We start from the raw sequence: 25,063 nt of genomic DNA on the forward strand, positions 1-25,063 counted from the left end.
CTAATAGCATCCGACAATCGTATATTTCCAGCTAGTGATTCAGTGTCTACAAAACAAATAAGGGGTTGATAGGGATCAGCCCTTTCTGGTTATATTTCAACTCTAGAAAGGATAAAACCATTCAATATGGGAGGTTATAAGACTGAACGTCTGTCTGGAGTCTGTCTAGCCAAGGTAAATCCCATTTGATCTTGGTTGACTAAACTGAGAATCACTGGGTCTATTCTATTTGCTAGATTAGGGTAGATTATGTCAGGATTCAGCAATGTCATGGGGAGATAGTTTTGACATATAAATGGATTGGGATAGTTATGATCTGTGCCTATTTCGTACCTTCATTGAGTAATCTTGTTAGAATGTGGCTCAGGTCTGTTTAGAAAAGAATATAGAAATGATTATTGTATCCTTCTGGACCTGGGATTTGTCTCTTATTACAGTTTTATAGCTCGTTTTACATCCACAAGGATTCTACAATTTTGCATCTATGTCAGGGACAGTGATTGAAATGTTTTTTTCTGGTCTGATTTTAATATTTGTGAGGTTATTGTGAAGGCGGGTGTTTGCAGCAATGAATATAAAATTGCACATGAAGCGTATTAATGAGGGCATATTAACCCATAGTGTTTCAGCACAATAAAGATCCTCAGATGTTTAGCCATTAAAAAAGTAGATGGATTTGGAGAGGGGGTGGATCTTTAATTTATGCTGGGTCCCACAGAAATGAACATTGATTTTGAATTTGCATGCCTTAGGAGAACTGATTACATTTATTTTCAGAATAATAAGTTTTAATTTTATTATTTCCTTTTGTATCAGAATGGTTTATGATTACGTATATAAACAGGATGTTAAGCTGTAGAATGAGGTACCAAGAGCGGAGATAATGATTATTTTTATTTCAGGCAAATGTGTAGCGCGTACCTTAAAGGTGGACTAATTGACTTTTAATGTGATTTTTTAATATACATTTCATATGTTATGCATAATTGTATGCTATGTGCTCTCCTGACTTGACACCCCATGTATTTGCCGATGTAGTCCACTGGTAGAAAACGGCAACTCAAACACCAGCAGCCCTGCAGCTCCCAGCCATCAATTCTCAGAATGAGCATTACCTCTACCCCTGGAGGGGTTCGTTCCTTATATCTAGGGTCAAATTTCCATAGTGTTTTCCTCTCCCTCGGCAAACCCCTGGGTCTCTCCTTCTTAAACATTGGTGAGTGCTGGACTAGGGGGTTGGAAGGGGGAGTGGAGATGAGCTGTGCTTCCACAGAAGCTCCCTGCTGGGATGCAGACAAAATGTCTGGACTAGTCCTGTGGAGGAACAATGGATACTAATTGGTCTTCCCCCTAACCTGCATCCTGCAACCTGATCCTTACACATAATCTTCCTGGTTTCACTTTAAGGACAATGAATAACAGATTCACTACAATATCAACAATATAAATATTTACAATGAGCTACAATGTCCCCTGATCCACATGTAATTAGACATTGCAGTTATACTCTGAGCTGGGAAACAAAGGCAAGAGCTATAAAAAGTACATGTTATAATACCTTTTGTGAGAAACGAGAGATAGGCTGGTTATTATCAAACTTGTCTCATCACACCTACCTGAAAAGGAGTTGAACTCCCACTAATGAATGAATATATAGATAGATAGATAGATAGATAGATAGATAGATAGATAGATAGAGAGAGAGAGAGAGAGAGAATGAACCACAGGAAAAGCATTTCATTGAAGAAATGAGCCGACATGTAATACAGTTATTTCAAAACAAGAATGTGATATATAGAATTAAATAAACGTAACAAAACGTGAAGATAAATAGTCTCTGTGCAGTGATAATCATATAACAGACCCAGGTGAGCTGGGCTTATAATGCCGAGGAGGCCGGGATATATCAAACATGGAGGCTGGTTTGGTCTATTTCAACTGGAATTTACCACTATTCTAAATAGGTCCAAATGAGAATTGTTTTTGTACTTCCCAATAAATCCCTTTCGCCTTCTGCAGCAGAGACACAGAAGAGGGGTCGTGTCCCATCTGTAGGTGAGAGGGCAATAGGTACAACCTGCCCTCTAACACTCTGCTCCCCCCCATCTCCAGGAGGAGATATTAGCTGGAGAAAGGCCCTCGACCATTCCTAACAAGTCAGCAATATCATGGAGCTGGGAGCTGGGAGCATGACCATGCAGTTCCAGGATCGATTCAGACCTTGTGGTCCCAGCAGTATTGGAAGACAAGAATAACGGCTCATAGACTGAGCAAGGTCCACCCTGGATCCAGCAGATGTGACAGCAGTACCATCCCCATCCCTTAAAAGAAGATGGGAGAAAAGCAGGGGATTGTAGGAAGGGTCCTTAATGATAGGGGAGGAGCAGAGGATTATAGGGAGGGCCCGACTCGTAGGGGAGGAGCAGAGTATTAGAGGGAGGGTCCCAACTCGTAGGGGGAGGAGCAGAGGATTAGAGGGAGGGTCCCGACTCGTAGGGGGAGGAGCAGAGGATTAGAGGGAGGGTCGCGACTCGTAGGAGGAGGAGCCAGGGATTAGAGGGAGGGTCCCGACTCGTAGGGGAGGAGCAAAGGATTAGAGGGAGGGTCCCAACTCATAGGGGAGGAGCAAAGGATTAGAGGGAGGGTCCCGACTCGTAGGGGGAGGAGCAGAGGATTAGAGGGAGGGCCCTGACTCATAGGGGAGGAGCATATCCCATCATCTGTGAACCCGACTGCAGATAAATTGTTTCCTTCATTAGTGTCCAGACTGAGCTAGTGCTACAAGCTAATACATCAGATATCCTCCATTTACTGTTATATTTACTGATAATAATACAACAAACTTTTACATTACAATAATTAAATAAAACTGAACCAGCGATTCACTGATGTAACGTAAGTAACGCGGTGTGACGTCATCCTGCCACCCTGCAGAATGTGAGTACGGAGATGGCACAATGACAGCCAGGGCAAGGACCGGACCACTTCCTATCATATCATAGTAACAGTGACTCCGGCTCTGACATCCTGTTGTTCTTATTCCTATTCGGTTGTGGCACAATCTGCTCTGTTACTATGTAATAAACATGAAATAAATATATCTAACCAGCTGTATTGTAACTAAGCTCTGACCACTAGTGTACACTGCTCTGTGTTACAGGTGGCTGCACCGTTATAAACACAGGTATACAGTGGAATGTAAGCTCTGCGGCCAAGTATCAGAATATGGAGGTCTGCAGTTCTTTCTTAAACATCCCCTCGAAGTTCAGGTCCGTCCCCATCAGTTCTTCCTCTAGGTCATCCAGCGCCCACTGGTGGTCTGTCAGCTCTAGAGCTTCCCACTCCGTCTGGTGAAAGTAAACAATGGGTAGAGGGATGATTACTGCATGTAGCACCGAACATAACAGCGGCTGTACGCGGGCGTGTAACACATTAATACATCCTCCACACCTCTCTCTCCTTTGCCCACCACACTCTCTCTCTTGCCAAATCCTGCTGCTTCCAGTTACGAAAAAAGCCGTTCCTCTCCCAAGACGCCACCAAATCTCTCATCCACTCACTGATCATTTCTCGGATGGAGTACTGTGACCTTCTCCTTACTGGCCTCTCACATCGCTCCTCTCTGATCTATACTCAATGCCGCTGCTTATAACGTAGAGGATCGCTGGCCCTGTGCTGTATCAGTGCACAATTCAAAAACTGGGGGACATTTATTAAGATAAAGTTGCACACAGTGTCCCACAATAGAATTTTATAGTTGTTCTTCCCTAGGCTCCGCCCTTTTAAGATGGGGGGTCAGGAAGTTAAAGTTCTCTGCAACCCCTTCATAGGGGTTATATTAAACGGAGCTCAGTAATACAAATCTATGCATTCAGCGAGCAGATAAACGCCCCTGTCCGTGTGAGTAGATGAACCTCTCAGCATCATATAATAAAGTGAAGAGGGTTCCTCTGGGACTACAGACTGCAGTAAAACACTTACCATGTATTTACAACTTACCTTAAAAGCCTTGTTGGTGTCCGCGGGCATTGCCATGGCCGCACCGGTCATCTGCTCCTGCATCACCCGGGACTGGTCTGCAGCTGGAACATCAAACAGGCGCCGGTTAGGAAGAGACGCCGGTACCATATCTTACTAAATGTCTGGTGAAGGTCAAGCAATGTTTAGACCAATATTCCTGTATAATTTGTGTCTGAGAAACTTGGTTTTATTATCCTCCAAATGTCATATACCGGGGGAAGAGAGGGGGTATAGTCACCATGTATAGATAATGCCCCATCTCTTCCACAACAGGACACCTCTCACAATGCTCCGCACGTCTGTCCTGAGTATAGCTACGCACCACAGATAATAACACGCTTCAGAGAGTTACTCACCATTATCTTGGCCTAAGATCAGAGAGTAGATGCTGCGCAAACCAAACACATTGAGAAAGTACCAGGAGGCTGAACTCACCCTGTGCGAGACATGGAGACCGGACATAAGGGTACAGGATATGTGACATAGCGCACATCTACACAGGGACAATGTCACAACGGAAATCATAACACACTCGACATTCTGGTGGTTGTGGGACAGGGGGGTACCGGCCGCCGGGGACAGGGGGTACCAGGGGTGTAGTGACTGGTGGTTGTGGGACAGGGGGTACCGGCAGCCAGGGACAGGGGGTACCAGGGGTGTAGTGACAGGTGGTCGTGGGACAGGGGGTATCGGCGGCCAGGGACAGGGGGTACCAGGGGTGTAGTGACTGGTGGTCATGGGGCAGAGGGTACCGGCGGCCAGGGACAGGGGGCACCAGAGGTGTAGTGATTGGTGGTTGTGGGACAGGGGGTACCGGCCGCCGGGGACAGGGGGTACCAGGGGTGTAGTGACTGGTGGTCGTGGGGCAGGGGGTACCGGCGGCCAGGGACAGGGGGTACCAGGGGTGTAGTGACTGGTGGTCGTGGGGCAGGGGGTACCGGCGGCCAGGGACAGGGGGTACCAGGGGTGTAGTGACTGGTGGTCGTGGGGCAGGGGGGTACCGGCGGCCAGGGACAGGGGGTACCAGGGGTGTAGTGACAGGTGGTCGTGGGGCAGGGGGGTACCGGCGGCCAGGGGCAGGGGGGTACCAGGGGTGTAGTGACTGGTGGTCATGGGGCAGAGGGTACCGGCGGCCAGGGACAGGGGGCACCAGAGGTGTAGTGATTGGTGGTTGTGGGACAGGGGGTACCGGCAGCCAGGGACAGGGGGTACCAGCGGCCAGGGACAGGGGGGTACCAGGGGTGTAGTGACTGGTGGTCGTGGGGCAGGGGGTACCGGCGGCCAGGGACAGGGGGTACCAGGGGTGTAGTGACTGGTGGTCGTGGGGCAGGGGGGTACCGGCGGCCAGGGACAGGGGGTACCGGCGGCCAGGGACAGGGGGTACCGGCGGCCAGGGACAGGGGGTACCAGGGGTGTAGTGACTGGTGGTCGTGGGGCAGGGGGGTACCGGCGGCCAGGGACAGGGGGTACCAGGGGTGTAGTGACTGGTGGTCGTGGGGCAGGGGGGTACCGGCGGCCAGGGACAGGGGGTACCAGGGGTGTAGTGACTGGTGGTTGTGGGACAGGGGGTACCAGCGGCCAGGGACAGGGGGGTACCAGGGGTGTATGACTGGTGGTCGTGGGGCAGGGGGTACCGGCGGCCAGGGACAGGGGGTACCAGGGGTGTAGTGACTGGTGGTCGTGGGGCAGGGGGTACCGGCGGCCAGGGACAGGGGGTACCAGGGGTGTAGTGACTGGTGGTCGTGGGGCAGGGAGCACTGGTTTCCGCAGCTTTCTACCCCTTTCAAGGGTCTCTTACCAGGAAGCATCAAGAGACAGAAGCTCGATTCCTTGCTGCAGCATTGGCTTGAAGCGCAGAGTCAGGGGAAACGGGACTTTAGCTAAACACAAAGAGGGCTGATCAGTCGGTGGGTAACTGGTGTAACACAGAATACAGTGTATTGTAAGAAACATCAATCACCGCACATATCAAGTCTAAGACCTTCTTACTTGTCACAAATCCAGAAAAGGTCATATTGATCCAGCCGCCAATAAGGATCATGGGTAAAACATTGGTCACGTTCCCTTTCATCATATCTGTTAACATCGTGGGATCTGGAGAAGATAAAGAGAATATTTAGGATACACAATGAATCCATCAGAGCGTAAGAGAATGTTACAGGCAAATATACATGTTCATCAAAACCAATAGAATGTATATATTGTACTTATGTACTGTATGGATGCAGCGATTCAGTCTATAGAACTGTGCTACATTACAATCACTACCACCTACATCAATATCCTAATCTGGGTAATAATTACTGGGTGTGACGGGATAGATAGACCCTGAGTTAGGCTGGATTCTCAGACGTATTAGCTCAGCTCCGCTGCGGCAGATAACAGGTAGGTTTAGTAAATCTGGGGCACAGGTAAGTAGCTATAGTGTCCGACTCACATTAAATAAACAAACATAATAGAAACGGAAAGTCGCACCAGTCATTGGAGATGGAGGAACCACTTTCCTCTTCGTCTTTTTAAAAAATCCATCTTCTGAGTTGTTGAAGAAGAACTTCCTCATTAGAAAGGACTGAAAGGTGAAACAGATAATGATACATGTAGCACTTCCAGTCTCCTTACAAAGGTCCCTGAATGCATTACAATTATCTATATTTCGTGTGGCTTAAAAAGGACCTGATCTTCATTAATATCCTAATAATAGACAGAGTTAAATTACACAAATTATAATCTCAGGTCTTTACGTTACACATAGCTCCAATATTTATCTAGGGGGGGTGGGGGGGAGCGCTTTTCTCTATTACTATGTTATTGGTTTAATCAGATCTTCGGTTATCAGGAGTTGGATCACGTTTATACTGATCATTCCACACTTTCCTCTTACTCCTCAGTTGTACGTAGATATAAACTTGTAATGAAGATCTGAGTGTGTGTGAAGGAAGGAGACACGGGTACCTGCAGTCCCCACCTCATACCAGAAATAGGGACTGGAAGCAGTGTAATTAGATGGATGTGCAGAATACACATGTATGGAAGGGACGTTTAGGAGAAGCCCATAGAGGACCATCCCCTAATACTCTGCGCTCCTGATAGTTACCTGCTTCGGGATGTATTTGCCGTTTTCTCTGAGAACTCTGCTGCGAATCAGCACCTGGCTGGAAGAGAAGAGACAGAACACATCATTATATAATATTATATCCTGATGCCACTAGTGGTCTCCCAACCGTATCAGAGGAGGAAACTGGTATCTGGTCAGGAGTTACACCCTCCCCCATGATTAACAAAATAGGGATAACGGGATTTCTGTCACACAATTATCCCAATGATTATTGTACTCCCAGATATAACTAGATATGATAAATCATGGACAGCAAACATAGATCATCGGCGAAGAGATTATAGACAGACTGCACTAGGACAGAGATCATCAGAAGATATTATAGACAGACTGCACTAGGACAGAGATCATCAGAGAAGATATTATAGACAGACTGCACTAGGACAGAGATCATCAGAGAAGATATTATAGACAGACTGCACTAGGACAGACATCATCAGAAGATATTATAGACAGACTGCACTAGGACAGACATCATCAGAAGATATTATAGACAGACTGCACTAGGACAGAGATCATTAGAGAAGATATTATAGACAGACTGCACTAGGACAGAGATCATCAGAAGATATTATAGACAGACTGCACTAGGACAGAGATCATCAGAGAAGATATTATAGACAGACTGCACTAGGACAGAGATCATCAGAAGATATTATAGACAGACTGCACTAGGACAGAGATCATCAAAAGATATTATAGACAGACTGCACTAGGACAGAGATCATCAGAGAAGATATTATAGACAGACTGCACTAAGACAGAGATGATCAGAAGATATTATAGACAGACTGCACTAGGACAGACATCATCAGAAGATATTATAGACAGACTGCACTAGGACAGACATCATCAGAAGATATTATAGACAGACTGCACTAGGACAGAGATCATCAGAGAAGATATTATAGACAGACTGCACTAGGACAGAGATCATCAGAAGATATTATAGACAGACTGCACTAGGACAGAGATCATCAGAGAAGATATTATAGACAGACTGCACTAGGACAGAGATCATCAGAAGATATTATAGACAGACTGCACTAGGACAGAGATCATCAGAGAAGATATTATAGACAGACTGCACTAGGACAGAGATCATCAGAAGATATTATAGACAGACTGCACTAGGACAGAGATCATCAGAAGATATTATAGACAGACTGCACTAGGACAGAGATCATCAGAGAAGATATTATAGACAGACTGCACTAAGACAGAGATGATCAGAAGATATTATAGACAGACTGCACTAGGACAGACATCATCAGAAGATATTATAGACAGACTGCACTAGGACAGACATCATCAGAAGATATTATAGACAGACTGCACTAGGACAGACATCATCAGAAGATATTATAGACAGACTGCACTAAGACAGAGATGATCAGAAGATATTATAGACAGACTGCACTAGGACAGACATCATCAGAAGATATTATAGACAGACTGCACTAGGACAGAGATGATCAGAAGATATTATAGACAGACTGCACTAGGACAGAGATCATCAGAGAAGATATTATAGACAGACTGCACTAGGACAGAGATCATCAGAGAAGATATTATAGACAGACTGCACTAGGACAGAGATCATCAGAGAAGATATTATAGACAGACTGCACTAGGACATAGATCATCAGAAGATATTATAGACAGACTGCACTAGGACATAGATCATCAGAAGATATTATATAGACAGACTGCACTAGGACACAGATCAGAAGATATTATAGACAGACTGCACTAGGACATAGATCATCAGAAGATATTATAGACAGACTGCACTAGGACAGAGATCATCAGAGAAGATATTATAGACAGACTGCACTAGGACAGAGATCATCAGAAGATATTATAGACAGACTGCACTAGGACAGAGATCATCAGAGAAGATATTATAGACAGACTGCACTAGGACAGAGATCAGAAGATATTATAGACAGACTGCACTAGGACATAGATCATCAGAAGATATTATAGACAGACTGCACTAGGACAGAGATCATTAGAGAAGATATTATAGACAGACTGCACTAGGACAGAGATCATCAGAGAAGATATTATAGACAGACTGCACTAGGACAGAGATCATCAGAAGATATTATAGACAGACTGCACTAGGACAGAGATCATCAGAGAAGATATTATAGACAGACTGCACTAGGACAAAGATGATCAGAGGATATTATAGACAGACTGCACTAGGACAGAGATGATCAGAGAAGATATTATAGACAGACTGCACTAGGACAGAGATGATCAGAGAAGATATTATAGACAGACTGCACTAGGACAGAGATCATTAGAGAAGATATTATAGACAGACTGTACTAGGACAGAGATCATCAGAAGATATTATAGACAGACTGCACTAGGACAGAGATCATCAGAGAAGATATTATAGACAGACTGCACTAGGACAGAGATCATCAGAGAAGATATTATAGACAGACTGCACTAGGACAGAGATCATCAGAAGATATTATAGACAGACTGCACTAGGACAAAGATGATCAGAGGATATTATAGACAGACTGCACTAGGACAGAGATGATCAGAAGATATTATAGACAGACTGCACTAGGACAGAGATCATCTATATTCCGGTAAGGACACAACAGGGGAGATTAGGACAAGGCTAACATAAGATCGATATAATATGTGTACAGAGAGGGGTTAAGCAGCGGGACGGGACCATGTACCCACCTGTCAGACACCTGTTCCTGCGTCAGCTTCTTGTCGCTCTGCAGTAGGATGGACACGTAATGCCGGATCATTCCAACAAAGAACGTAATAAACACAATGGGAAGGACGACCCACAGGCGGATATTGGAGTCCAGCAATAATTCTGGCTCCGTCATGCTGACAACAAAATCTGGTCCCAATAAAAGAAAAATACTTTGGTTAGATTTATGTCTTATTAGTTGGGTTTTGCTACTGTTTGTGTTATTATTTAGTAGAATAAAGTGTTGTTGAAGTACATGCACCACAGGATTTAGGATAGGAATTTGGGAAGATTCATAAGCAGATAGTGTTCATCAGACGTTACATCTTAGAACTAAAGTAATCAGCCCACACTGATCTGTCCGACACGGCAGCTGAGTATTAGGCTTTTACATTATACGGTGTATATAATACTCATACGCTCTTACAGATATGTAATATACACACAGCTGGGAGAGGAAATATTTAGTAAGAATGTTGAGGGTTTGTTTCTGGACAGTCCTCTAGGAAGCTGCTTTTCTCCAGATTGTAAGCTCTTATGGAGAGGGACACCACCCGGTGTTGGGGTATAGAAGGTCCAGGCAGGAGTTTGGCACTTTAAATTTTCTTCATTGGCTGAATCTCCTCTCCCCATTCTCTTTTCCTAACTAAATAGAATAGAAGACAAGGGAGAGGAGAGGGAAGACTATCATTCCCCCAAAACATAAAACTTTTTACAGGAGAACAAGAAAGTGGATGTGCAGAGTCCCCTCAAAGGATTTAGAGAAGGGGATTTAACGAAAGTACAAACATTCAGTTTTTCTTATATCGTATAGGGGACATGGGCAATGGGGATGTCCCAAAGCTGCCCATATGTGTGGGTACGTTCAGGAGTTGGGTGCGCAGCCCCTTCCATCCAAAACCATCAACTTTTGACATGAAAACATAGAACTTATAACTTTGTAAACGTATGAACCAAAGGCCGGGTACTTGTCTGACTCAGCTGAGGCTCCGTGCAGGGGCTCTCACAGATCTAGTAGTATGTAACTTTAAACTGTGAGGAACAGGTTTCCCCACCCCAATGGCAGATCACCAATGTAATCCATATAGCAATTGTTTGCTTTAACACAGGTCTACCATCCTTGTGGCATCATAAGAGATCATCAGAGTCCTATAAACATATATTTTTAAAGTGAAGAGACCAATCTTCCTCCGACGATTGATCTTGGAGCAGTGCCAGGCTTACAATCCATGTCCTGAGTTAACCTAGAAACCACCTTAGACTGGAAGATCAGCTTTGTACTAAGGACAGCTCTATTCTCCTGAAAAGAGATATGGAGATCTGTAATGACACCAATACAGAGTTCAATTCCCAAGGAGATATGGAGGCCGTGGCCATGGGATGTGCATAACTCCCTTCTGGTGAACTGCGAGAGAGCTAAGATCTCAACCTATCATTCACTGCATCACAAGGCAGCTCTTAGTCCCTCCCTGATGGTTGAAGTATTCCATTCCTGTAGTATTGTCTGACTAAGTCAGTGTTGGCTAACCTGTGACACTACAGGTGTTGTAAAACTACAAGTCCCAGCATGCTTTGCCAATATATAGCAGCTTATTGCTGGAAGGGTATGCTGGGACGTGTAGTTTCACAACACCTGGAGTGTCACAGGTTAGCCAACACTGGACTAAGACTTTATGGGCTTTTCCTGCAACAGAAGATGTCATCTGACCAGAGTGTTTAGCACATTTATTAAAAACCTTTCTTATGCTGGAGACCAAAGATCCTGAAACATTACAGAGTGAAAACGCCTGGACCTGAGGGCTATTATCCCCGGTCATGTTTGTCCAAGAGCAGCTATGACTACCCTGACCACCATCGGAGCAGTCACCAAGACGAAATTGGAAATGATGAGACCTAGTTGCAATTCTGCAAAGGAATTCCATCTTGAACCTGGGTGTTCAGAGTCTTGAGCTTCAAATTGGGCCAAAAGGATCAGTCTGGCTTCTGGACCAAGAAGAGGTCTGAATAGAATCCCATTAAATTCTGGTCTGCCGGCACTGTCGCAATTAATTGCCGAATAGTTTCCTGTAGAGCCCTACATCTTACTAGATCTCCAGAAAGGCCGGTGGTGAATAAAGTCTTTTTAGAAATCAGAGATCTGGGATATATTCCTGATCTATGATACCTTGTACCCAGGAATCTGAACAACTAATCCCTGCAGAGAAGCAGACACACTCGGGTGGGCAGACTGCCTGTCATGCTGTTTGCCCAAGAGCTCAGAAGCCGGCAGACTTGATGCCTATTTATTCCTCCACAAGGGCAGAGGACTGTCCCTTTGGGGTCTGGTCCCTTGCTTTACCTGCAATATGACAATATCGGAACCTGGGACCCCAACGACTGGTAGAATATAACTTACCAGCCCTTTACCTGTCTCTGATCTTATCCAGGTCCTGACCAAATAAGACATTTCCTGAAAAGGGCGACTCTAGTCATCATAGATTCTGTGTCCACCTCCTAAACCTTAAGCCAAAATGTACAGTGCGCAGTACCACCGAAGCTGAATTCTTCCATCAATGAGCCTAGCATCCAGTACTGTGTCCACTCATATTTGGACGCCTTTCGAATGTGTTCAACTGAGATTAGTAATTCAGACTTAGTGGATTGCAAAGTCTCCAACCCTTGCTAACCCATGTGGAATGTAGAATCCTATCTAAAGAGAAGGAAACTTTAATGAGGTTCTGGACTGACCTTGCTAAGGCTCATCCAGTCCCGACTGGGTCAAAGGTCTCCTGGCTGAGAGGCCTCACTGACGCATTTGCTAGCCTATCCCATATGGACCTGTATTGAACTATGTGAGCTCATTAACAGACTGGATTTACCACATCCATACCCCTTCCCCATAAGGCATTAGTTTCTGATAAACCCTACGGTAATTTTGACTTACATTTTGAACATAGATAAGATATAACAGTGACCCAGATAGGAAGGGAGCCAATAACATGAGACAAAAATAACAGCTGCAGTACAGAGAGAGAGGAAAGTGATTCCTGCGTAGACAGACACAACCCCTGCAAGAGAGTGCAGGCAGCGCTCTAAGGGGCAGCTTCCAGTATCACACACATAAAGCTCAATTACGGTACCCCTATGGGGTGCAAAGGGAAATTTGCAGTGTAGCGGCATCAGGGAAGAAGGTGAATTTTGCCTAAGAACACAGCCATGAATATAGAATGGTACCAAAACATCCTCCAAGAGCAACTTCTCCCAACCATCCAAGAGCAGTTTGGTGATGAACAATGCCTTACCAGCCTGATGGAGCACCTTGCCATAAGGCAGAAGTGATAACTAAGTGGCTCGGGGATCAGAACATTGAAAATTTGGGTCCATGGCCAGGAAACTCCCCCAGACCTTAATCCCATTGAGAACTTGTGGACAATCCTCAAGAGGCGGAGGGACAACAGAAACCCACAAATTCTGACAGACTCCAAGCACTGATTAGACAAGAATGGGGGCGGCCATCAGTCAGTATGTGGCCCAGAAGCTGACTGACAGCTGCCAGAGCGAATTACAGTGGTCTAAAAAAAGAGGGGTCAACACTGCAAATATTGGCTCTGCATAAACTTAATGTAATTGACAATAAAATCTTTTGACACTTATGAAATGCTGTAATGTTACTTCAGTATAACATAGCAACATCTGACTAAGGTCTAAAAACACTGAAGCAGCAAACTGTGTGAGACCCAATACTGGTGTCATTCTCAGAACCTATGGCCATGACTGTAGAGATGTGTATAACACATATATATATATATATATATATAGTGTCTGTGTGACATCATAGTATGTACACATAGATGGTGCCTGTGTGCTGGATAAGATGAGATATATATATATATATATATAATGACGTAGGTGAGGTACACACCGTACACATTATGCAGCACACCCACAGCCGGTAACACAGCCCCCGGGGCCGCCTCTTACCTGCCCGTTATACAGCAGACGCCGCTTCCTCCTCTCCTGCGATCCGCTGACCCGATTGGGCAGTCGCTGCACTGCCCTGGCTACTGATTTGCGGGAAGAAACGTCAATCATTCCCTGTCTTAGAATGTTCCTTATTATTTCCATCAGCTCCGACCAATCGCTCTACAAATTGACAGGAAAAGGCGTGTTCCCGGCGTAACCATAGTGACAATGACTCAGCCGCCATTTTTTATTTGGGCAGAAAAGATGTTCGCGAGATTAGATGCGCGGATATAATGTACAGATCACGTGGTAAGTGTCAGCTGACTCACAGATCACGTCACAATGGTGAGTCCTGGGCTGTGACTGGGATCACCACAATATTACACCCAATGCAAGAGAGTAACAGCTGCCCCAGGTACTCTCATTATTACTATCAGTGGTAGTTACTCTCAGTACTGACATTTATATCCCAGGTACTCTCATTATTACTATCAGTGGTAGTTACTCTCAGTACTGACAGTTCTATCCCAGGTACTTGTAGTGTTGCTGTCACAGAAACTATATGTTGTTATTGCAGGTGATGACTCCAGTCACCCAGTCCTGGGAGGGGGGAGGGTCTCAGGTCACCTCTGCTGCAATGCTCGGGTGAGCCCCTTTCCCCACAAGGAGAGGCTTCCAAGCCACATCCATCACTTTGTACAGTGGTCCTTGCACTTGACTCTTGCAGGTTTTTTTGAGGTCCCTTCAAATCATTAACCAGCTGGTGTTACACAGGCAGCAGCCACCCCTGTTATAGAGGGGACCGGCCCAGCCCAGAGCTGAAGTTGCTGTACATGTTATAGTGAACACGCTGGGATTTATTGTATGCATTGTGTATTGACATGCAATAAACATGCTCTGTATATAACTAGACATGGAATGAACATGCTCTACATATTGCTAGACATGGAATGAACATGCTCTGTATATAAATAAACATGGAATGAACAAGTCTTACATATAGGTAGACATGCAATGAACATGCTCTACATATAACTAGACATGCAATGAACATGCTCTGTATATAACTAGACATGGAAGTCTTACATGGAATGAGTGTATTACATTTGCCGGAATACACAAGATAAAGGTTTAGTGTGAGCTGCACATACATGCTGTATCTCCTTCTGGGTACACATTGATGCTCAATGTCTGCCATGAATACACCCTTGTTGGGTGAGTCTCACACACACAGGTTTATTCCATTCACACATTGATTTTACGATACACACCGTGTTGGTTCCTACATCATTTCCAAGCCCCCTATTCTTTCACCAGTTACATCTTCAGCTAATGTAGGGGCTGTTACTTATAATCCTTCATACCAACATATTTATATAGTTTTATTAAATTAAAATTGCAATTTTCCAACAGAAATATATATGCTTTTTATATTATGTGGTTTGTCTACATCCATTTGTCATAAATAAGGAAATGATTCACTTTGAGATTTTTTTTTTTACAATTACCGGTATATTGAAATATAGTTTATAATAAAAAAATTGATGAATGGAATTGATTGCTAAACCAGTATTTTTAGAATGGTATTTATCTCAGCCACTCAATATTATTAATGTTAGATTTTTATGTTTTAGATAATGAAAATTAATGTCTAAATTTGGGATTTCTATATATTCTCATTTTCATCCCTTATTAGATTGGGGTCTGCACCCATAATTCATTGCACGGATAGACTTTGTACTGTTATAGATACCATGTGCACCCAATACAATGCAATGATTCTTCCCTGTAGGTGTTATGGCGACGTACCAGCTCTGGTCTCCATGGACTCCGCTAGATGAAAGCTTGCAATGGATAAGACGGGCAACACCAAAGCTCTGCAGCAAACATCCACACGAGGCAATCCATGGCTCTCCGTACTCTTCATCTATGGGCGTACAGGCGCTCTCTCTAATTCTAGGCAACAGATCCTCAGAGCGCGGACCTGACTCCAATGAAAGGACTGCACAGGAGATACAGGAGATACAGGAGATAATAACACCTAAGCCAATATTTCTCCTGGGCTTAGATCTGGTTTTCTGTACTACGATTACTGTTCAGCCCCCTAAATGGAGCGGCTCCTTCCGTCTGTCCCAGAAGTCGGCCTTCTCCAGGGTTATCAGCAAGCAGTACCTGCTGCCATCAGGCCTTAAGCAGCCGGAAGTGAAGCTGGTCGGACACATGTGTAAGCAGTTACTGCACTCCATTCTCTTGCTCTATATCACCTATAAGAAATGCAGGCTTGTTCTACAGCACTCACAGCCAAATCCTGACGTTCACTGATCTACAATCATCTTCTCCGGCTCAGTCATGATTTCATATGATAAATCGTAAGAAGAGGTTAATCTCATGTTGTTTCACTGTCACCGAGTATATTGGGAACATAGTATTATACACTACACCATACACGGTCCCTTATCAGTAGAACTAATGGTAATCTCTATAAATCACTGTATTTCTGGAAGAGCCACTGAATGTCCCTAAACATGAATCCCATGGAAGACTCATCTCGGGGTCTCCAGTAATTTCTCCCTGTAAATAGACTGAAGGGTCCAAAATATGAACTAACCCTCAGCTGTGCCAGCAGCTAAATACTTTCCCAAACATTCTGTTATCCTGGATGATTAAACATAATTAGGCCATACTAACTACTGCCATTTACTGAGCCAAAAACTCAGTATCATAATTAAAACGTTGAATGTATGAAGTCTGTTTCATATTGAGCTGCAGTTCACATCACAATCTGCTTCATTTGTGACACGCTTCTTATCACTACTCTGTGCTGCTGGAGACCCTGCTCCTTCCACTATATAACTGTCTGTGGCTTCCTGCTGTCTCCATTCCCCTCCTCACACCATGTCACCATCCCTGTCCTCACTAACACATCGCTCATCTCCTGATATACTCTGTGCTGCTGGAGACCCTGCTCCTTCCACTATATAACTCTGTCTGTGGCTTCCTGCTGTCTCCATTCCCCTCCTCACACCATGTCACCATCCCTGTCCTCACTAACACATCACTCATCTCCTGATATACTCTGTGCTGCTGGAGACCCTGTTCCTTCCACTATATAACTGTCTGTGGCTTCCTGCTGCCTCCATTCCCCTCCTCACATCATGTCACATGCAGCCCTGTCCTCACTAACACATCACTCATCTCCTGATATACTCTGTGCTGCTGGGGACCCTGCTCCTTCCACTATATAACTGTCTGTGGCTTCCTGCTGCCTCCATTCCCCTCCTCACATCATGTCACATGCAGCCCTGTCCTCACTAACACATCACTCATCTCCTGATATACTCTGTGCTGCTGGGGACCCTGCTCCTTCCACTATATAACTCTGTCTGTGGCTTCCTGCTGTCTCCATTCCCCTCCATACACCATGTCACTGTCCCTGTCACATACAGCCCTGTCCTCACTAACACATCACTCCTCTCCTGATATACTCTGTGCTGCTGGGGACCCTGCTCCTTCCACTATATAACTGTCTGTGGCTTCCTGCTGCCTCCATTCCCCTCCTCACATCATGTCACATGCAGCCCTGTCCTCACTAACACATCACTCATCTCCTGATATACTCTGTGCTGCTGGGGGACACTGTCCTCACTAACCTATCACATGAGTGGACAGGTCACTCACTGCCTTTCACATTATCAGTACATCCATCTCATGAAATACTCTGTTCTACTGTGAGCACACTGATTTGATTGGCATCCGGTTGATTCTTTCTGCCCAATCCAAAACTAGGGATGAGCAGGAAATGAAGATTGGATGATATAAACTAACCTTAAGTGGTTCTTATTATGATTTAACTCAACAAAACACTAAGTAAACAGCCGAGAAAAAGAAAACAAAATACAAACGTATCCAATATGAGACATGTATTGTAATACAGAAATGTACATAACCTTAATAGCGAAATCCAGGTTCATTGAATTGTTATATATTATATATAAACCTGTATCTCATTGTTCTACCAACTGCTTTTATCACGTCACCTCTACAAGACATTCCCATGTACGGTTTTATTGTCATCAGTCCAGTATGGATAAAACTATTATACCCTGTAGCTGTCAGCGCTCCAGGGCAATAGACACGTACAACATAATAAGATATAAATCCCCAATGCTGTGATCTGGTACAAGAAGAACTCATTGGAAACTGAAACAACTGGACATAATTCGCTCCATAATATCAGCAAGATCCCACTGTGTAGATTGTGATAACATGCGAGTCAGAAAAGTGACGTATTTCTGATGATTGAGCACGATGTAGGTGTATGATGCAGTGCTGGTAAGATAAGACATGTTGGAAACATATTGAGATATATACAGTCCTCTGCGGGTGTCTGACAGCTAATCAGACGCTTCCTCCTCTTCCTCATGGTCACTTCCTTCACTCTCTTCTTCCTACAGTGAAATCCAGGATATAGGTTATGTAAGGTTCACGTTGTGCTGATGATATAACAGGGGACTAAATAACATAACACTGGCTGCTAGAGTAACACGCAGAGACAAAGCTTCATGTTAAATCCTAAAGTAGTTGGAAAATAAGTTTTTGTCCCAGAAACTGGAGGCAATATGTGGCCTAACAAGCACAATACAGTGTAACACTGACGGACACAGGCTGCACATGGAGATAGACTGGTACTGTCAGTGCAATGTCTGTGTTTATCTGTAGGTGTCGCTAGTGAACACAAGACAGAAGAACTGAAGCTCCGCCTCTCTCTGTAAATGACTAAAACCCTCCGGAATTATTCAATTACATACATGGGTCACAGTACCTCTACATAATGTGATATGTATCACTGGAGCATTATACAGAGCAGCATAACCCTAACCCTATCTATATAGGGCCAGCTGAAGTTATTCTAGTACTGCATATGACTTCTAATGTATATCACCCTATACAATGACAGATTCCAGTATTGTATATAACATCTATACTAGTATACTATATTGCACCTCCCACACCTAGAAACTATTCTATCACTGTCCACGGCAACATAAACATCTATACTGAACCTCTTCCACCTCCCGTTCCTCGGCAGGGAGCTGGGATTCTTGATCCTCTTCAGTCTCGCTTTCCTGTGATCTTTGTGACAAGATCTCCTCCCCCTGAAAAAGAGAAGCCCTAAATAACTTGGATCAGCAGTGAGAACACAGAAAAACTAGTGTGTGAAGGGCTTATACCCCCAAAATTTGTATTATACTATAAAAAAGTACTTATCGTCCACGTTCTTATTTCCTGCAGCATCTGGCCCCTTTTGTCATGACTGACAGACACCATACATAACCCGACACAAACACTTTGTGACAGCTACAGGAGACTGGAGAAAGACACTGCAGGTGTTAGATTACTTTGTATAGTAACTATGACGTTTAGCAGCCATGACAGGTTCACCTTCGTGCAGAAAAGACAGGATTGTGGAAGGCAAGCTATTTAATAACTTGGCACAAGAGGAGTCTTAGTGAGAGCCGTGAGCATCAGATTAAGATCCCACGGTTCAAGCTGATTTACCGGGGGGGCTGAACGTGCAGAACACCCTGTAGAAAAGTCTGAACATCCCTAAAAACTGCCAGTTTCCACTGAAAGAAAATGGAAAGCACAGAACCCTGCAGCTTTAAAGTAGGACGTAGCCCCTTATCCAAACCAAAACCCAGATTTTCACACCAAAGCATGTAAGTCGTCCACACCCAGTAATAATTTGCTGTGGAATAAGGTTTCCTCACCTTAATCACTGACAACCATGTGCAAGGTTGCTCAAAGAATTAGGATCTCCATGCCATCAAAGCCAGATGATGTAAAGCGTGGTAGCCAAGAGGACCCTGAACCAGAAGATGTGGACCAACTACCATCTCGCGACTGTCCGAGTACCTCGATCTGAACGGCCAATCTGGAGCTACCAGGATGGCAGGAACTCATTCTCTTGAGTTTTTTGAGCACCTGTGGGATCGGGGGAAACAGGTACACCAGACGAAATCACCACAGAATCATCATGGTATCCGTGTATCCCACCCCTCAGATCCCTGGACTTTAAGCAGAGGAGGGGGCCTCAGAAGCTCAGACGAGACACCATGATGTCGATCTCGTGCTGACCACAATGCTAAACCAGAAGGGCAAAGACCTCCTTGTGAAGCAACCATTCCCCTGTGATGAATATGGCCAAAATCACGGCATAACGCTCCGTCCAAGACATGATCTTTGCAGCTACTCACATAGCCATGGCCCGATGGTTCAAGTAGGCTACCGCTGTATCATTGTCGGACTCAACCCTAATGGGCCCTCCTGACCCTGAATTAACGCTTGGTAAACTGCCCTGCGTTCCAGCACATTGATGGGCAAGGAGGATTCCAGGGGAAATCAGAGACCTTAGAATCTGATCAGACCGATAACACTGTCCCAACCCAACAGACTGGTGTCTGTGGTAACCAAAGTCCATTCTCACGACTGGAAGGAATGACCCTTCTCCAGAAATGTTCTGGTTAACCACTGAGTCGCTGCTGACTGCATTATGATCTGCTTGTCCAGATGAAGGGTAGACTTGGACCATTTAAGGAGAAGCTTTCTCTGAAGCGGTGGTAGTCATCAGAATGATTGCAATAGCACCGGCGACAAGAACACCGCCGAGAAAAATCCGATCTGCACAATGACTATAAAAAGAAAATACAGACTAACGAGAAAAATGACAATAGAGATGACCGACCTGGTTGTGTTACATTCTGAACCCTGGCAAAGACGGCACTTTCTATGCACGTAAGTTGCTGCTTTAAATAGAGACAAACTTTTCTCTATTTCTTAAACTTTTCTCTTTTCTCTATTTAAAGCGGCATAGAAATTGCCGTCTTTGCCAGGGTTCAGAATGTAACACAACCAGGTCGGTCATCTCTATTGTCACTTTTCTTGTTAGTCTGCATTTACTTTTTATAGTCATTGTGCATATCGGATTTTTCATGTCGGTGTTCTCGTCGCCGGTTCCATCGCAATTAGCATTTTGTACCCAACCCCTCTGAAGTGGTAGCGAATGAAACTGCATGAAGGACACAGCCTAGAACACAGATGCCATGGACCACAGCAGTTTCATGCAGTGGATGAGTGACACTTCCCATGTTTTCAGAAGAGACCTGGTCTTGTGCAGAACAAAAAGAATCTCGTCTTCTGGGAGGAACACCTTCTGATGTACTGTGTTGAAGCAGAGACCCAGAAAACGAATCTGCTGTGCTGGAACCAAAGAGGATTTAGGTGGATTTAGAATCCAGCCGTGGATTTCCAGAAAATAAATTGTCAGCTGAATGTGCAGCAGAGGAGATTCAGACGCCGCTTTCAACAACAGATCATCCAAATAGGGCATAATAGTGACTGCCTGGGATCGCAGGAGACCTGCCGTGACTGATAGTGTTCACTATGGAGGGTAAAACAAAGACGACGTTGATGCCCCTCCCATATCGGAATATGTAGGTAAGCATCTTTTATGTCGAGTGATGCCAGGAATACCCTCTGTTCCATGACTGCAATCACAGAACGCAACAACTCCATCCTGAATCTGCTCACGCGAACCTTCTTTTTGAGTTTTGAGGTTCAGGCGGAATGAACCATCCAGTTTTGGAACTAGGAAGCGGTAAGATTAAAGCCCAGAACCTTGGTCCGAAAGCGTGGCCGAAACAATCACGCGCCTGTCTCTTGAGAGCGCCAGGAGGGAGAACTATGGTGAAGACCCTCCTTGGAGGTAATTTGACCAAGTCGATAACATAGCCTCAAGTCACAATCCCTGCAGCCAGACATCCGAAGTCAAGGCCCGCCACTGGTCCTGAAAAAAGCAGAAGACAGGCCCCCCCACCACGCAGTCGGGGAGCGGTGTCCTGTCATGCCACAGCCTTGTCTCCTGGCCTGGGAGCTCCACGCCTACTGGATTCCTGGCCTCTGTGGGAAGCCCCCCGTGAAGAAAAGTATTGCCCTCTGGGAGTCCCTTTTGACCTGCCAAAGGTACTAAAGGCTGGAAACCTGGGCTGCTTCGGTTCAGCAGTGCTGACAGGCACAGTGGTGGTTGTAGTGAGGTGAGCAATATGAGGATCCACCTTGGAAGCACTTTCCTAATTAACAGACTCCTCCGGCGGCAATGGGTAAAAGGATCTAAATTTACCTGGCATGTGGAACTTTTTGTTAGAATTTTGCCAGGTCTCAGACACCATTTCCAAAAGTTGAGGAGAAGGCAGGAACAAACCCACCTGCTTCTTTTGCCTTTTAAAAAAAGATTATTCTGTAACCACGGGCTCCGCAAAACCTAAGGACTGTCTAATGCCCAAGATTAAATTATTTACACACTAGGAGGAAGATGCGCCCTCTTCCCCATCAAAATCCCTAAGCAATTCTACATCGTCGTCAGAAGAAAGGTCAGAGTCAGGGATAGGAACCTGAATAGAGTCAGGATCCTGGGCTTTTCCAGATGACCTAGGGCGGGTCACTAAGCAGGTATTCTAGAGAGGAGGACACTTGTGTCAGACCCTGGGCAGACTCGGCGAGAAATACCGCCAAACCTATGTTAGCCCCACTAACGGGTAGTACATGGCATGAAGCTGATATGTTGCATTTAAAGAAGTCACCTACCACTTTTGATTAAGACATCACCCGAGTGATTGCGGCTTTGGAAGTCGCCAATGATCTAGCCAAAGCCTCTGGTACCGCCTATGCCACAGCGGGCGCACGCTGATCACAGGCCTCACACAGGGCTTTCGGGTCAGACTGTCCGCAAGATAATTTGACATTACATTTTGCACAAGTAAAAATGGTCTTGGAAATCCCATTCTCTGAGTGTCTAATAAATCCTACCTTAATAAATCCTCTTTTTTTCCATGTCTAGAGGACCAGGATTTAAACAGAAACATTTTCTATACTTGTATGTCACACTCTGAGACCCAGTATACTGAGATTCAGTAATAATTAGTCCCCCAAGTGAGAATAAACAGGTGGTAAAGGCGTCAAACTGAGAGCGGCCGGTTTTTTTGCTTGCTTTACTATAAAAAACAAACAAGAAGAGCAGAGTAGTTTTCCTACACCGCCACTGGGTAAATTGGCTGCTTCTGTGAGGGACAGCTCCCCAAAACACACATGTATGTCCCCCCCCCTCAGCCTTCCCCGCCCAGGAACGGCTGCTGATCTCCGTTTTATATATTGGTGGTCATATAACAGGCTACTTACAGTTGTAGCTGGCAGCAGCTGTCTCCGGTACTCTCCCCTGACCGTTGGCGACATCTACTCCATAGAGGAGTCATCCCGCGAGGTCTTCCACCTTTCTTAGAGATCCTTGGGATGTTGTCAAGCTTCACTCTCAGAGCCGCAGTGTGTATGAAACACATCACTATTACCCGATGGCTGTGACAGCATCAGGGGTGAGGGAAGCCCAGAGGCTGCAGACCCTCTGCAGGGACCCGGAGTGAAAACAGCCCCAGGCTATTCACTCCTTGTGTAAAAATAAGGGTCCGTGCAATGCATAAAAATTAATAAAAAATAAAACACGGGCAGGAGCCCAAAATAAAATGCCCTACCTTTAAACTACGTTCGATCTCAGATGGGAGGGGCATAGTAGGGGAGGAATGTATGTTCAAAGAGGTTAATTTTAAAGTGCCATTCTCCTAGTCCGCCTACTATACCCCAATGTTTTGCAGTGTCCCCCAAAGCAGGAAAGAGAAATATACATTTTGGGTGGAAATAACCAGTAATATATGTTCAGTTAACTGAAAAGGGGACAGTTGCAGAAAGTGGGTTGTATTCTATTGACATTAGCTCTAATACGGTGTAAGGTGTAATAGAACCCGCTGGCTCCCAGCAGAAACTATTTGTGGGTGCCAGGGTCTATATAGCCCCTATACTGTAATGTGAATGTTGTGTGTAAACCACATTTCTGTTTCTTTAATAAAAATAAAATACAGATGACTTAGTTTTAGAAGACAGCTAGTGGGTGATGGAGAAAAAGCTGCTTTCAGAGAGGTCTCTACAGATCTAACACCCACCTGCAGGTCTCTGTTCTTCAGGTTACCCAGCCAGAACGCTTCCTGACAGTTATTGAGAACCAGCATGGCTTTCACTCGGTACACAAACAGCTCCAGGGTCTTTTTCAGCAAGGGTACATGTGTTGTTAGCCCGGTATCCTGATGTATCTGAATAGAAGGAGTCCATCTGTTAGCCGCATGAGGTACAAACCAACATACCGGGAGCTGAGAGGGTCGCAGTCTGGCACACTGGCCTACAGTGAGCTGGGAGGGCTCCGTATGGCACACTTACCTTGGAGTGACCACACACATGGTGAAGTTGCCGTGTGCACAGCTGTAATATTTTCAGCAAGTTTTGTACATCTTCCTGTAAAATACGCAATTACTATCTATGAATAGACGAACACAAAAACGAGTAAACAAATCTGTGGTGAAACGAGGTATTAGTTTTACCCTAACCAGCCTGTCCCTCATTTCCCTCAAAATGTGGATTATAGCATGAACTTTTTATAGCCCTTGATTTTGTTCCCCAGCTCAACAGATTACAACTGCAGTGTCTAATTACATGTGGATAAGGGGACATTGTAGCTCATTGTAAATATGTATATTGTATCTTGTTGATATTGCATGGAAGCTGTTAGTAATTGTCCTTAAAGTGAAGCCGGGTGGGTTATAGGTAAGGATCAGATTCCAGGATACAGGTGAGGGGGAGGGCCAATTAGTATCCATTGCTCTCAACATGACTAGTTCAGACATTTTGTCTAGAGCCCAGCAGGGGACCTTCTGTGGAAGTACAGCTCATCTCCACTCCCCCTCCAACCCCGATACAGTACCCACCAATGGGTAAGAAGGGTAGACCCAGGGGTTTGCCCAGGGAGGGGAAAATACTATGGGAATTAGACCCTAGATATAAGAAGTCATTCCGGGGGGGTGGATATTCATCCTGGGACTGGATCTGCAGGGTGGCTGGTTCTTAGAGTTGCCATTCTCTACCAGACTCTACATATGCAGCTGAGAGAGATCCATAGGTCGTCAAATCTGGACAGCCAGGTGACTAACTCATTAAACTAGTAGGGTAAGGGACAGATGATGTGGTAAACCTTCCTAGCATTTATTTAATGTGTATATAATATTCTAGTGATTGTTTTTATTACAATAAATATATTGTTTTACTTTCCAACTGCATTTGCCTGAGTGACTATACAAATCCTAGAAGGTACTGGGTAA

The 25,063-nt window shown here is 44.9% G+C and overlaps 3 protein-coding genes across 4 annotated transcripts in view; 1 reads left to right on the forward strand and 2 right to left on the reverse strand.

Annotated features, from left to right (window-relative positions):
• Positions 1–1,722: 1,722 nt before the first annotated feature.
• Positions 1,723–13,935, reverse strand: EMC3 (ER membrane protein complex subunit 3). Of its 2 annotated transcripts, none has more exons than XM_075183925.1 (9): positions 13,830–13,935; positions 9,851–10,019; positions 7,115–7,172; positions 6,496–6,589; positions 6,010–6,114; positions 5,819–5,900; positions 4,377–4,456; positions 4,000–4,082; positions 1,723–3,347 (listed from the first exon to the last, which is right to left on the reverse strand). In XM_075183925.1, the coding sequence occupies exons 2-9, from the start codon at positions 10,003–10,005 to the stop codon at positions 3,219–3,221; spliced, it is 786 nt and encodes a 261-aa protein (XP_075040026.1). In that variant the 5' UTR covers positions 10,006–10,019; positions 13,830–13,935; the 3' UTR covers positions 1,723–3,218. The 2 variants fall into 2 exon arrangements, with proteins under 2 accessions (XP_075040026.1, XP_075040027.1); XM_075183926.1 differs by having other exon boundaries at positions 13,771–13,864.
• FANCD2OS (FANCD2 opposite strand) lies at positions 13,791–16,681 on the forward strand. The gene is made up of 2 exons (XM_075183927.1): positions 13,791–14,226; positions 15,604–16,681. The coding sequence occupies exon 2, from the start codon at positions 15,609–15,611 to the stop codon at positions 16,131–16,133; it is 525 nt and encodes a 174-aa protein (XP_075040028.1). The 5' UTR covers positions 13,791–14,226; positions 15,604–15,608; the 3' UTR covers positions 16,134–16,681.
• A 1,035-nt stretch (positions 16,682–17,716) lies between these two features.
• The window catches only part of FANCD2 (FA complementation group D2), a 104,958-nt gene continuing 97,611 nt past the window's right edge, over positions 17,717–25,063 (reverse strand). The window contains exons 41-44 of the mRNA XM_075183928.1: positions 24,129–24,203; positions 23,858–24,004; positions 18,875–18,967; positions 17,717–18,259 (exon numbers count right to left, since the gene is read on the reverse strand). Coding sequence (XP_075040029.1) covers positions 18,206–18,259; positions 18,875–18,967; positions 23,858–24,004; positions 24,129–24,203 — 369 coding nt within the window. The 3' untranslated portion in view covers positions 17,717–18,205. The remainder of the gene's footprint in view (positions 18,260–18,874; positions 18,968–23,857; positions 24,005–24,128; positions 24,204–25,063) is intronic.

The sequence above is a fragment of the Mixophyes fleayi genome, chromosome 8, assembly GCF_038048845.1.
Source record: "Mixophyes fleayi isolate aMixFle1 chromosome 8, aMixFle1.hap1, whole genome shotgun sequence".
NCBI lineage: Eukaryota > Metazoa > Chordata > Amphibia > Anura > Limnodynastidae > Mixophyes > Mixophyes fleayi.

Bases quoted from the DNA above. Each gene is read 5' to 3' on its own strand.
- EMC3 (XM_075183925.1), bottom strand. From the start codon at position 10,005: ATGACGGAGCCAGAATTATTGCTGGACTCCAATATCCGCCTGTGGGTC. The intron at 5,901-6,009 runs GTAAGAAGGTCT...CTTTGTGTTTAG, and splicing joins CTTTTCTGGATTTGTGACAA to CTAAAGTCCCGTTTCCCCTG. The intron at 3,348-3,999 runs GTAAGTTGTAAA...TACTTTCACCAG, and splicing joins ACACCAACAAGGCTTTTAAG to ACGGAGTGGGAAGCTCTAGA.
- FANCD2OS (XM_075183927.1), top strand. From the start codon at position 15,609: ATGGCGACGTACCAGCTCTGGTCTCCATGGACTCCGCTAGATGAAAGC.